This window comes from Diceros bicornis, chromosome 6, assembly GCF_020826845.1.
Source record: "Diceros bicornis minor isolate mBicDic1 chromosome 6, mDicBic1.mat.cur, whole genome shotgun sequence".
NCBI lineage: Eukaryota > Metazoa > Chordata > Mammalia > Perissodactyla > Rhinocerotidae > Diceros > Diceros bicornis.
In genome coordinates, this window is record NC_080745.1 from 68,167,891 (window position 1) to 68,180,615 (window position 12,725).

The following is a 12,725-nucleotide window of genomic DNA, read 5'->3' on the forward strand; positions in this document are numbered from 1 at the left end:
GGGGAAAGGATCTGTTCCTGGTAACCTTTATCTTCTTCATCTTCTAACTTAAAATATTATTCAACCAGCTTTTCCCTTGGGAAAACATTTTCTTAGAAACTTTAGAAACATTTCTTTTCTCATTTAAATGAAAATAGTATCACAATAAGAACCTCTGTAAAACCACAGACACCATCAGAACAAAATCAAAATGCAGTAAAGATCAAACCATAATATCCATTCCATGTTAGTGAATACTTGGCCAGCTTTCAGGAGATCAATATGGCATTTCATTTGTGAGTAGACTATTAATCTCAATAGGTAATAAAATTTAATTTCATCAGCCCAGTTTTGAAGAGAGACCGATAATCAAACTCATGTACACAACATATTGAAAAACAATAAAAATGAGAACGTACTCTTTGGTAACGGTCTGCTAAAGAACACAAAGAACATTCAGAGTCAGCATATGCTTGAATCTTCTGTATTACCAGGGGTTTCCAAGATGACAAAATACATACACCACAGAGGTTGCCACTATTAGAACTTTAAAGGAAAAAAATAAATAAAAATTAAAAAAATTAGTCACACATACATCTGATAAGCAATTATGACCTGGTGATCCTATAAGAATATTCATCTAGGATAGAATCACAGAGTATATATACTTGGGCCAAAATGAATAGGAGAAATAAATGGGTCATAGGCATTACTTTCAAGAATTCAAAGCCAAAGTCACTGAAGGAGAGTCACTGTGTGAGTGTGTGCAAGGTCTGTGTTAGATTGGAGACCAGAGGAGGATCATCAGAGACTAGATAAGAATGTATCTGACTCAAGCAGTAGGGAAGGGCAATGCAGTGGAGACAGAGGGGAAGATCAGTGAAGCCCAAGGTCAGAGGCAATGACTTGGGCCTTGGATGGATTGGGATGGCACTTAAGGAGAGGAACTGAGAAACCTGCCAAGCACACATTCTGCCAAACTACAACTACCACAAACTACCCCTCTGGGCATCTTTGCCTAGTATCACCTCAGTGTGATAGGCACTCTGAGTGATAGGCTTAGGCAAAAACAAAGGGACTGCAAGCTGAGCCAATCAAATAAACTTTCTTTAGCCATTGAAGTTAGGCTCTGGAATCTGCACTTCATATACTTTTATTTGTGCAGATTTGGGTAGTTTCATTTCTGCTTATGTTCCTAGTAAAAATTCCTTTTGGAAACTTTGATCTTATCTCAACTAAATGCATGCTGCTGGTGGTGGCAGCAAGGCTAACCCGAGGCAGGGCATTTTTTTTGTTCTTGCGTATGCTTTTCTTTCATCTAAGTATCTCTGGTTATTTGAAGACTGCTACCATGTACTGCCTCCTCACCCCTAAGTTTTTACGTCTCCAAGTTAACCAGAAGCAGTTGCTCAACCCTTGCTCGTTTTTTTTGGTTTCCAGATCTCTATCTCTGACTGTTCCCTATTCCATTGCCCTCCCATCTGTAAGTACTTTTGAGGTATGCTAACCGGAACTGCACACAAGATGCATTGGAGATTAGAAGTATTAACTCCCTTGATCTGAAATTGTATCTCTGTTGACGTAGCCCAAGATCACAATGATTTTGGGGGTACAGATTTGTAAACCCATCAATCAGCACTCTTAGTTATTTAGTTTACTGCCTGGTAGTAACAACAGGCCAAATAGATATAATCAGATATAACTTAGTTCTTTGGGATTCTTAGAGGGCAAGTCCAGGAGGGAGGGGAAAAAGGGTAGAGGTCTTTGTGACTCTTACAGTATTTACCAGTATCTGCCTTTTATTAAGATTCTGAGATCTGTGTAACCCATAGGCTGAGTTCCTTGAAGGTAGGTCACCCAGCCTTGATTTTAATCTTGTTCCCACACGTCTAACAAGTGATAAATTCTTTTGACTTGTTCATTGCAGAAGTGTTTTTCAATTACATTTATATTCTACTTAAAAAAACAAGTATTTTCCCATGTTACCATAAATCATAACTTCTGAGCCTTTGGAATATCCTGTCTTTGTATGCCTAAGACCTTGGGCCTTACCAGACAGTTTATGCTAACAATGTGATTTATGGTGAATGCCTATTTTTGTATACCTGGGGCCCTGGGACATGCTGTATCAGTTTGACCACTGGGTGGGTGCTGGGGTCTCAGTGGCTGAGTTAATTACTTGAGCACTGCATGCCTACGTGATTGACTTTCAGTAAAAACCCTGCACACTAAGGTTTGGGTGAGCTTCCCTGGTTGGCAACACTTCACTCATGTCACATATCATTGCTGGGAGAATTAAACACTGTCTGTGTGTCTCCACTGCGAGAGGACAACTGAAAGCTTGTGCCTGGTTTCTCCTGGACTCTGCCCTATACATCTTTTCTGTTTGCTGATTTTCATCTGTATCCTTTCACTGTAATAAACTATAACTACGAATATAATAGCTTTTCCCATGAGTCCTTCTAGTAACCACTGAAACTGAGGGTGGTCTTGAGGATCCCTGACACAGATATGTTAACATGGGACAAAAATAAAAATATTAAGTAATTGTGCAAGAAACATTTAAGAGGCAATGAATTCCATAGTTGCTATTCTGTCCATTGTCATGTAACAGCATCTAGTATAATCAGTGAAAGGAAAGATATTCATAAAATATCTATTTGATGGCAAAGTTTAACTTTGATTCAGATACCTTGTCACTTTTAGAGAGTTTTGGTTATTATTTTTTATTGCACAATAAACACAAACATTTCAAAATAGGTTAAAATAAATTTTTATTAAAAATTTTTATTAAATGTTAGAAGAGATTTATACACAGTTCACAAATTCTCTACAAAACAATCGCCAATCTTATCCAATTGTAATTGTTTCTATGCAGACTTGGAAATTTTGCAGTGAAATAGGGTCTACAAAATATTTCTTTTAGAAAGCATCACAATGCTAATTTTAGGCAAAATAGTTTAAAACTGAAATCTTTGCATGCAAATGAATGAGCTCTCAAACACCCAAAGTAATGGGAAAATGAACATTAAACTGACTTACTGAGGAAATAATGAATAAGTATTATATAAACTTCTCAAATTCAGATTTTTTTATTACTTTCAGAAGCAGTGCCATTTTAAGTAGACAATCATATTATATACTCAAATAAAATGAATGCTAATCAAATTAACATTCAAAGAATAAAAATATAGTTGCAAAGAGGGACCCCTTGTAGAAGATATGTTAAAGTCTTTATTAAAGGCTTATGGTACAGGCCATAAACCCTACAGAAGACAGTGTCTTCAAACAGAATAATGACAATTCATTCCTTTTAGAAGTGAATAACACCTCTTTAGTAGTGTTTGCTGGTAAAAAAAAAAAAAAAAAAAAAAAAAAAATACAAGTTCAAAGTATGATGGCAACACATAAAAGTTGCCAATAGTTTTGGTCTTTGAGAGGTACACTCTGTAATTTCACAAAGACTGGCTTTGAATCTTCAGTTCAAAAGCATACTTCTTTCCCAAAAGGATGACTGCCCAACTGATACCATTCCAGAGAGCAAAATCCTAACCACCAACTTGAAAGGATGATGGCTCAACAAAGAAAATAATAACAGATTTACCTCAGAGATTAGGAAGCAAACCAATGTCAAAGCATTTGAAATCACAAGGAATTAAAAATTTGATGCTTTGAAAATTTTCCCCTGAGCTATGGATGCTTTTTATGTAGTCTCTAGTAAAACAGAATGCATTTCATCATTCCAAGTTGTACTTATAAATGCTATGATTCTTTGTGCTGAAAATAGATAAATTATGTCTCGAATGCACAAAGTGGTAGCAATTACGTTTCATGAAAATCTTTGGTGAGATGCAATCCTGAAGAAGCCTCCTTATTTTGTTTCCCTCCTCATAATACTCCTAGAATCTTCAAGTAATTTTCAGAGGAGAAACCACAAGACCATAATGAAGGACCAGCAGACCATCCTGAAACGGAAAAAAAAAAAATGTTTTGTAGTTATTGAAAAAGCAGTTATGTAAATGATCAAGTCAAAGATGATTTATTGGGGCCGGCCCCGTGGCATAGTGGTTAAGTGCGTGCGCTCCGCTGCTGGCGGCCTGGGTTCAGATCCTGGGCACGCACGGATGCACTGCTTGTCAGGCCATGCTGTGGCGGCGTCCCATATAAAGTGGAGGAAGATAGGCACAGATGTTAGCCCAGGGCCAGTCTTCCCCAGCAAAAAGAGAGGAGGATTGGCACGGATTTAGCTCCGGGCTGATCTTCCTCACAAAAAAAAAAAAGATGATTTATTTTTCCTAACCCAACATTAATATGAAATTCTTTGATTTAAGAAAATAAAGGGTATAAGACAAACAAACTTGCTTATTCACTCACCTCATCACCAAACACTCCCTGTCAAAGTGCCTTTTTAACGACTCTCAGGAGACAATTCTGAAACTACCAGGTATCTATAGTTAGCCAGGGTTTTTTATGGCTAAACAGTTCTCCGAAAAGAACCAAAAGAGGGCCGGCCCCGTGGCTTAGTGGTTAAGTGCACGCCCTCGGATCCTGGGCGCGCACCGAGGCACCGCTTCTCCGGCTATGCTGAGGCCGCGTCCCACATACAGCAACTAGAAGGATGTGCAACTATGACATACAACTATCTACCGGGGCTTTGGGGAGAAAAAAACGAGGAAGATTGGCAATAGATGTTAGCTCAGAGCCGGTCTTCCTCAGCAAAAAGAGTAGGGTTAGCATGTATGTTAGCTCAGGGCTGATCTTCCTCAAAAAAAAAAAAAAAAAAAAAAAAAAAAAAAAAAAGAAAAGAACCAAAAGAGATACACCTTTCCTTCCGCACAGATTACTTAACAGACCACCCGAGCACCAGGCTTCCCTAAAAAAAGACTCAGTTATCATAAAGCATCATGGATCTGCTAAGAAATGAAACATCTGTTTCCACATAAATGCAGCTCACTACTATTATAAGTGAGAAAACTTTGGAACTCTTACCCATTTAACATATCATACATTTTACTTCCTCCTTAAAGATTGTTCAATACAATTTAACCTCTCTTTGATATCCAGAGTCATCATTATGAACAGTAACAGTTAACAATACTGTGCTGTAACACAGCGATGTCCTCAGGGGTTGCTGGGCAACTTAACCCTATACTAAATGACTCCAGATACTGTGTTTCTGAGTCTTTTTATCTGCTTTTTTGGGTTTCTGTCTCCTCTCTTGATATCAGGTCTTAATTCTTTGTGCTCTCACCAAGGCTATATCCATCAAGCAATCTACCTTTTTAAGGTGCTATTTCTAATATACTACGAACTGGAAAAACTAGCTAAAAAGGAAGATTCATTGGGAAGTGTGCCATGAGCAATGGGCCTACTTTGGGCAACATGGAGAGGGAGTGCATGCATGCCTTGCATTTCCAATCCTGATGTAGCTATTACTCTCTCTTTTTCTTCATTACTAAGCTTTTCTATGGCTCCGCTTCCTCATTTCTCATTCACTACTGAACTCATTGCAATCTGGCTTCTGTTCCTGGCAACTCTAGTGAAAACTCACTAGAATTCTAGAAAAGGGTTTATAAATTCAAATACCCACAAGGGCCAGGAAAGTAACAGAAAGGAACACGTGACTTAGGGTTGTGAGTCAGCAGGGAATGTTGAGACCAGTTGTAAACCAGAGAGCAGATGCCTAGCTAAAGGAATTTAAACTCAAGATATTTAAAACAGAATAAGCCAAATAAAGCATAATCCCATACCATGTTTGGCCCATAGACCCTCAGATCTGTTCTAGTCTAATTAGCCTAAGCAAAGGATATGAATTTGTATCATAACACAAATAGAAAGATTCTATTAACATTTTTACATGAATACAAATTACATTTTACATAATTACATTGCATAGTTATGTTTCAGAAATGAAAACATTTGCAAAACAATATATTGATATGCAGAGATATAAAACTCAAAGCACAGCTTACAAGCTGTTTCAAAATCTCAAAACAACTTCAATAATGTATAAAATCACATTTTATGAAACAATTCAAATTTATATCTATATATTATATTTATATTCTATATTACAATATGTGAATATATAAATCTTATTTATATTTTATATTTAGATATCTCCATTCACAGTCTTCTTAAACTCTCCAGCTAGAGTGAGTCTTCTAAAACATAAGTCAGAGTATGTCACTTCTGTCCTTGGCTCAAATCTCTCCAACCAATAGTTTCCCACCTTATTCAATTAAAATCCAAAGTTCATACTACGGCCTATAAAGTCCTACATGGTTGTATTCTGACTGCACAGATCTTAGCTCCTACCATTCTCTCTCTCACTCACTACATCGTAACTTTCCCACTGAGGAGGTATATTATTCATTTAGCTAAGAGGTCCTGAGAGTCCATGAAACTTACACTGTTATCAATGAGGACTTTAATTGTATTACAGGCTAAGTTCCAGGACTTGCTTATTTCCAAATCTTTCCATGAGCCTAGAATAGTGCTCTGTAAATATGTTTTGAATTGAAGTAATATTTTCTACTTACTCCATTGATTTTGGGATTTTACTCCTAGATTCTTACATTTCTAATCAAGCTTAATTTTTAAAAAGACAATCATTTTCTAAGATTTCTGAAGTTTGACCTTATAAAATTTTTAGGAAATGTTTTGTTTACAACCCTAAGTAAGCTCACTTAGCTAAGAAACAATTTTGCTTTTCTATTTTATAAAGATTCTTTTGAATTGTCTGTTACTAAAATGTAAACAATTGGTAAAGTGCTATATTTGTAAAAATGTGTAACAATAAATCAAATAATCACCTGAAAAAGTATTCAGCTACCCTTCTATTAAGCTTCAAGTTCAATTTTTTCCAAGAGATGAATCTTGATTCTACCACTAACTAGCCAAGTGACCCTGGGCAAGTTATTTAACCTCTATAGGCCAGTTTCCTCATCTATAAGATCTACCAATGGATGTGAGAATTAGAGGGCAAAGTTTGAGGAGAAACAGGATGTCTGCATAGTTTCAAAATATCTCCTCCCAGGATATTTATTAATTACAAAGAGAAAAATCTACCAGTATTAAGACATATTGACATCATGTATCTCCTGATATGATACTCTGAGAAGGGCACATCACTTCTGTGGCATGCTTGCCAAAAATGCATAACCTCAATCTAGTCATGAGAAAACATCTGACAAACCCAAACTAAGGGACAGTCTATAAAATAACCGACCAGTGCTTTTCAGAAGCATCAAAGTCATGAAAAACAAGGAAGGACTGGAAAACTGGGAAGACAAGGAGACATAACAACTAAATACAATGTAGAATCCTGGATTTGGATCCTGGGACAGAAAAAGGACAATAGTGGGAAAACTGGCAAAATCCAAATATCTTCAGCTTTGTTAATAATATTGTAGCAATGTTAATTTCTGAGTTTTGATGACGGTACCATGGTTACGTAAGATGTTTAATATTAAAGGACACTGGTGATATTGACATAGCGACTCTCAGTACTATTTTTGTAACTTTTCTCTAAATCTTAAATTATTTCAAAATAATATTTAAAAAAAGAAAAAAGAGGATAATAATTGTTCTTATCTTTTAAGATTGTTGTGAGACTTACACAAGGTAACACATGTTCTTCTGCACCTAGAATATAGTATGTGGCATTCAGTAAGGGCTCAAGAAATGTTAATTATTATTAATATTGTTCTTCTCCTAGCTCCAAGCCATTTCATATCATATATGTGTTGTTCCTCAATTAACCTGGCAGGCTGATCAATGGATTTTCCTTCTTCTTTTCACTTTCCAACCCAAAGAGCATGAAGACTTTTTTTTTCACTAAGTCCTAATACCATCTCATTCTATCACTAAGCTGGCCGTATTACAAAAATAATTACATTTCATGCTTCTTAATGTCCTTTTTGGAAATAAGATAACTGTTGTTCAATGGAAAAGTCAGTTACTTTTACAAAGAAACAGAAAGGTTTCTGTTCTTTTTAAATCACACATAAAATACAAATTAATGACAGCCATTAAAAAAAAATGATGGTCCTTAATCATTTTACTGCCAATTACTTTTGCTACTCTGACAAACTGTTATCACAACAAAAGTGTGCCTATCACTGAAGGATAATTACAACCTATAATATCACAGTAAAAAACAATTAGCCTTGGAGCATCCTTCCAATATTCAATCAGATGTTTTATTAGCAAAATTACAAAAACTTGTGATTTCTTTAAAAAATCTAAATATGCACCATTAAAAATACAGTTATGAAAACTGTGAATGACCATGCAAGCGCTACTAGTATTAATTTGGGGGTTATAATAAAATGTTAATGAGTAGGAAAATTTGCAAATATGGAATCTGTGAATAATGAGGATCAGCTGCATATTCTTTAGGGTCCTACTTCTTCTTCTTCTTCTTTTTTTTTTTTTTTGTGAGGAAGATTAGCCCTGAGCTAACTTCTGTTGCCAATCCTCCTCTTTTTTCTGAGGAAGACTGCCCCTGGGCTAACATCCATGCCCATCTTACTCTACTTTTTGTATGTGGGACGCCTGCCACAGCATGGCTTGATAAGCAGTGAGGAGGTCTGAGCCCGGGATCTGAACCTGCAAACCCCAGGCCACCCAAGCAGAGCATGTGAACTCAACCACTACACCACCGGGCCAGCCTCCAGGTCTTACTTCTTTTACTCACTATTATGCCTGTGAGATTCAACCATGCTGCTGCATATAGTAGTTGTATTTAATTGTATGTATATGCCATAATTTTTTACTCATTTTTTGTTGGACATTTGGGTTGTTTCCGGTTAGTGGCTATCATGAATAAAGCTACTATAAACTTTCTTGTACACATCTCGTGGTGGACATAATATTCATTTCTTATTTATTTATTTTTGCTGAGGAAGATTTGCCCTGAGCTAACATCTGTTGCCAATCTTCCTCTTTTTGCTTGAGGAAGATTTGCCTGGAGCTAACATCTGTGCCAATCTTCCTCTATTTTGTAGGTGGGTCGCCACCACAGCATGGCCACCTACAAGGGGTGTAGGTCCACACCTGGGAACTGAATCCGGGCCGCCAAAGTGGAGCACGCCAAACTTAACCACTAGGCCATGGGGCCAGTCCCCATAATATTCATTTCTATTGAGTATATACTCAGGAATGGAATTGCAGGGTTATAGGGTGTCTATACATGGCTTCAGTAGACACTACCATCAGAGTTCCAAAGTGACTGAACAAGTTCACACTCCTACTACCAATGTATATAAATTCTAGTTGCTCCACATCCTCACCCACACTTATATTGTGAACCTTTTTAATTTTAGCCAGTTATTTTGCATTTTGCTGGGTCAACTTAGCCAAATTGGAACTATATTCCCCAGAATCCCTTCCCTTTTGGGTTAGCCAATTATTTAGCCAACAGAGATCTGCACAAGAGTTGCAAAGTGGAAGGAAGCAGAAGTCGTTATGCTCAGAGGGTCAGTATAGGGCGCCAGGCGCCCCCCCACCTCACACACATTGCTGCTGATATGCTGGCTCACACTATTGGTAGACAGCAGCAGCCAGGCCTGAACTCCTCCTAAAGCTCCTCCAGGCCTGAAGCTCCCACCAGAGCTCCATCTTCAGCTTTTCTGAGTTCTGGGCCAGCTCTGTGGCAAAGCCTGCCAGCTTTGTCTACAGATCACCCACATCGTCGAGGGTGGAGGTGATGAGACACAGATTCCAGGTTCTCCTCACAGGTGCCCGTTTATTCTTGCTCTTCCACACTTCACGTCCATCTTTTCTTTGAATTGCTGCCCTGCTGATTTACAATGACTACTGGTCCATTGCCAGATATGCACGCAATATCTTTCCATACATTTCATCACCAGCTCCTTAATATTTAAGCTCCTTAAATTTAAGGCGTAATCTCTCATTCTATAACATTCATATTGGTTCTATTTCCCAGATAGAATCTTAACTGTTAAAACTGGTGAATCCAGGGAAAGAGTAGATGAATGGTCATTGTACTACTCCTATGACTTTTCTGAAGATTTAAAAATTTTCAAAGTACGGGGCTGGCCCTGTGGCTTAGCGGTTAAGTGCGCGTGCTCCGCTGCTGGCGGCCCGGGTTCGGATCCCGGGCGCGCACCGACACACCGCTTCTCTGGCCATGCTGAGGCTGCGTCCCATATGCAGCAACTGGAAGGATGTGCAACTGTGACACGCAACTATCTACTGGGGCTTTGGGGAAAAAATAAATAAATAAAATTATATCAAAAAAAAATTTTTTTTCAAAGTACAAAGATTAATATAACAAATACCTTTGTGATCAGTACTCAGTATTATTGAGTATTAATACTTTGCCTTGTTTGTTTTAAATCTCTTTTTAAAACAATAAAAATTTTACATCTTCTTATCTAAAATAGCAAAGTGTTGACACTCATTAAATCTGAGTGGTGGGGACAAGGATATCTGTAGCAAATTAGCAAAAAGAAAACCAAGCAAAAAAAGTAAATAAAATTCTCCACAATAAACCACAGTCACTAAGGCTGCAGAAATTTCAGCCATAGTTCTTCATACGTTGGTAGTAAAGCACAGCCACAAAAATCACAGCAAATTATAGCAGTTCTTTGTTTCCTATCAAACTAAACATACACCTTCCCTATGATCCAGCAATTCCATTCCTAGATATTTATCCAAAATAAATGAAAAATATGTTCTCAAAAAAAAAACTGATTAAAAAAGAAGAGAAGAGAAAAAAAAATACTTGTATAAGAATGTTCATAGCTCCTTTATTTGTATTAGCAAAAAACTGGAAATAGCACAAATGTCCATGAATAGAAGAATGGAAAACATATGGCATATTGTACAATGAAATACTACGTAGCAATAAAAAGGAACAGTCCACTGCTACATGCAACCACATAGATGAATTTCAAAATGTATGCTGAGGGAAAGATGCCAGAAACAAAAGAGTACATCTTCTATGATTCCAATTATATGACATTCTAGAATAAGCAAAACTAATCTATGGTAAACATAGGTGTAAATATTTATGACCTTGGATTAGGCAATGGTTTTTTAGATGTGACACCAAAAGCACAAGGAACAAAAGAAAAATAGATAAATCGGACTTGATTAAAATTAAAAACTTTTGTGCTTCAAAGGTCACCATGAAGAAAATGAAAAGACAACCCACCGAATTGGAGAAAATTTTTACAAATCGTATATCTGAAAAGGGACTAGTATTTAGAATGCACAATGTAAGAATGAAGAATTCTTACAAGTCAATAATAAAAAGACAAATAACCCAATTTTTAAAAATGGGCAGGGGCCGGCCCCGTGGCTTAGCGGTTAAGCGCACGCGCTCCGCTACTGGTGGCCCGGGTTCGGATCCTGGGCGAACACTGACGCATCGCTTCTCCAGCCATGCTGAGGCCGCATCCCACATACAGCAACTAGAAGGATGTGCAACTATGACATACAACTATCTACTGGGGCTTTGGGGAAAAAAAGGAGGAGGATTGGCAATAGATGTTAGCTCAGAGCTGGTCTTCCTCACACACACACACACACAAAAAATAAAATAAATAAATAAATAAATAAATAAAAATTAAAAAAAAAAAAAAAAAGGATCTGAATAGGAATTTCTCCAAAAATGGCCAATAAACACATAAAAATATGCTCAAAATGATTAGTCATCAAGGAAATGAAATCAAAACCACAATGAGCTACTACTCCACACCCAAGAGGATGACTATAATCAAAAAGATAGATAGTAAACGTTGGCAAGGATTAGAGAAATTGGAACCCTCATACACTGCTGGTGGGAATATAAAATGGCAAAGTTGCTTTGGAAACAGTCTAGCAGTTCCTTGAAAGGCTAAACATAGAGTTATCATCTGACCCAGCAATTCCACTCCTAGGTGTATACCAAAAAGAAATAAAAACACGTCCACACAAAAACTTGTGGAAGAATATTCACAGCAGCACCAATCATATTACCCAAAAAAATGGAAACAACTCAAATATTCATCAACTGATGAATGGTTAAATAAAATGTAGTATATCCATATGACAGAATATTATTCAGCCATGAAAACAAGGTACTGATAGATACTACAACATGGATGAACCCTGAAAACATTATGCTAAGTAAAAGAAGCCAGTCACAAAAAGCAACATAGTGTATGATTCCATTCATATGAAATGTCCTGAATAGATAAATCCACAGAGACAGAAAGTATAGTAGTGCCTGACAAAGGCTGGGGGGTTGGGGTTATACAGGGAGTGAGTACTAATGGGTATGGAGTTTCTTTTTGGTGTGATAAAAATGTTCTAAAATTCGGGGCCGGCCCCATGACTTAGTGGTTAGGTACACGTGCTCTGCTACTGGCAGCCTGGGTTCAGATCCCGGGCACGCACCAATGCACCGCTTGTGCAGCCACGCTGAGGCAGCGTCCCACATACAGCAACTAGAAGGATGTGCAACTATGACATACAACCATCTACTGGGGCTTTGGGGAGAAAAAGGGGAAAAAAAGAAAAGTTCTAAAATTGATAGTTCTAAAATTGATAGTTTCACAACTCTGTAAATATACTAAAAAACACTGAATTGTATGCTTTAAATAGATGAGTTGTATGGTACATTAATTATATCTCAATAAAGCTGTTATTTAAAAAAACCAGAAAAACACTAATGTATGATGAGAAAAAAATCAGAACAGTGGTTGCCTCAGTGCTAAGGAAAGGGATTGACT

General features: G+C 37.2%; 1 protein-coding gene across 4 annotated transcripts in view; it reads right to left on the reverse strand.

Annotated features, from left to right (window-relative positions):
- Positions 1–454: 454 nt before the first annotated feature.
- The window catches only part of PCGF6 (polycomb group ring finger 6), a 37,327-nt gene continuing 25,056 nt past the window's right edge, over positions 455–12,725 (reverse strand). The window contains exon 10 of one of the 4 annotated variants that reach the window (XM_058543915.1): positions 455–525. In XM_058543915.1, coding sequence (XP_058399898.1) covers positions 520–525 — 6 coding nt within the window. In that variant the 3' untranslated portion in view covers positions 455–519. Of the gene's footprint in view, positions 526–2,720; positions 3,945–10,130; positions 10,207–10,298; positions 10,383–12,725 lie in introns of those variants that run through there. The other 3 variants (XM_058543912.1, XM_058543913.1, XM_058543916.1) reach the window with 3 other exon arrangements.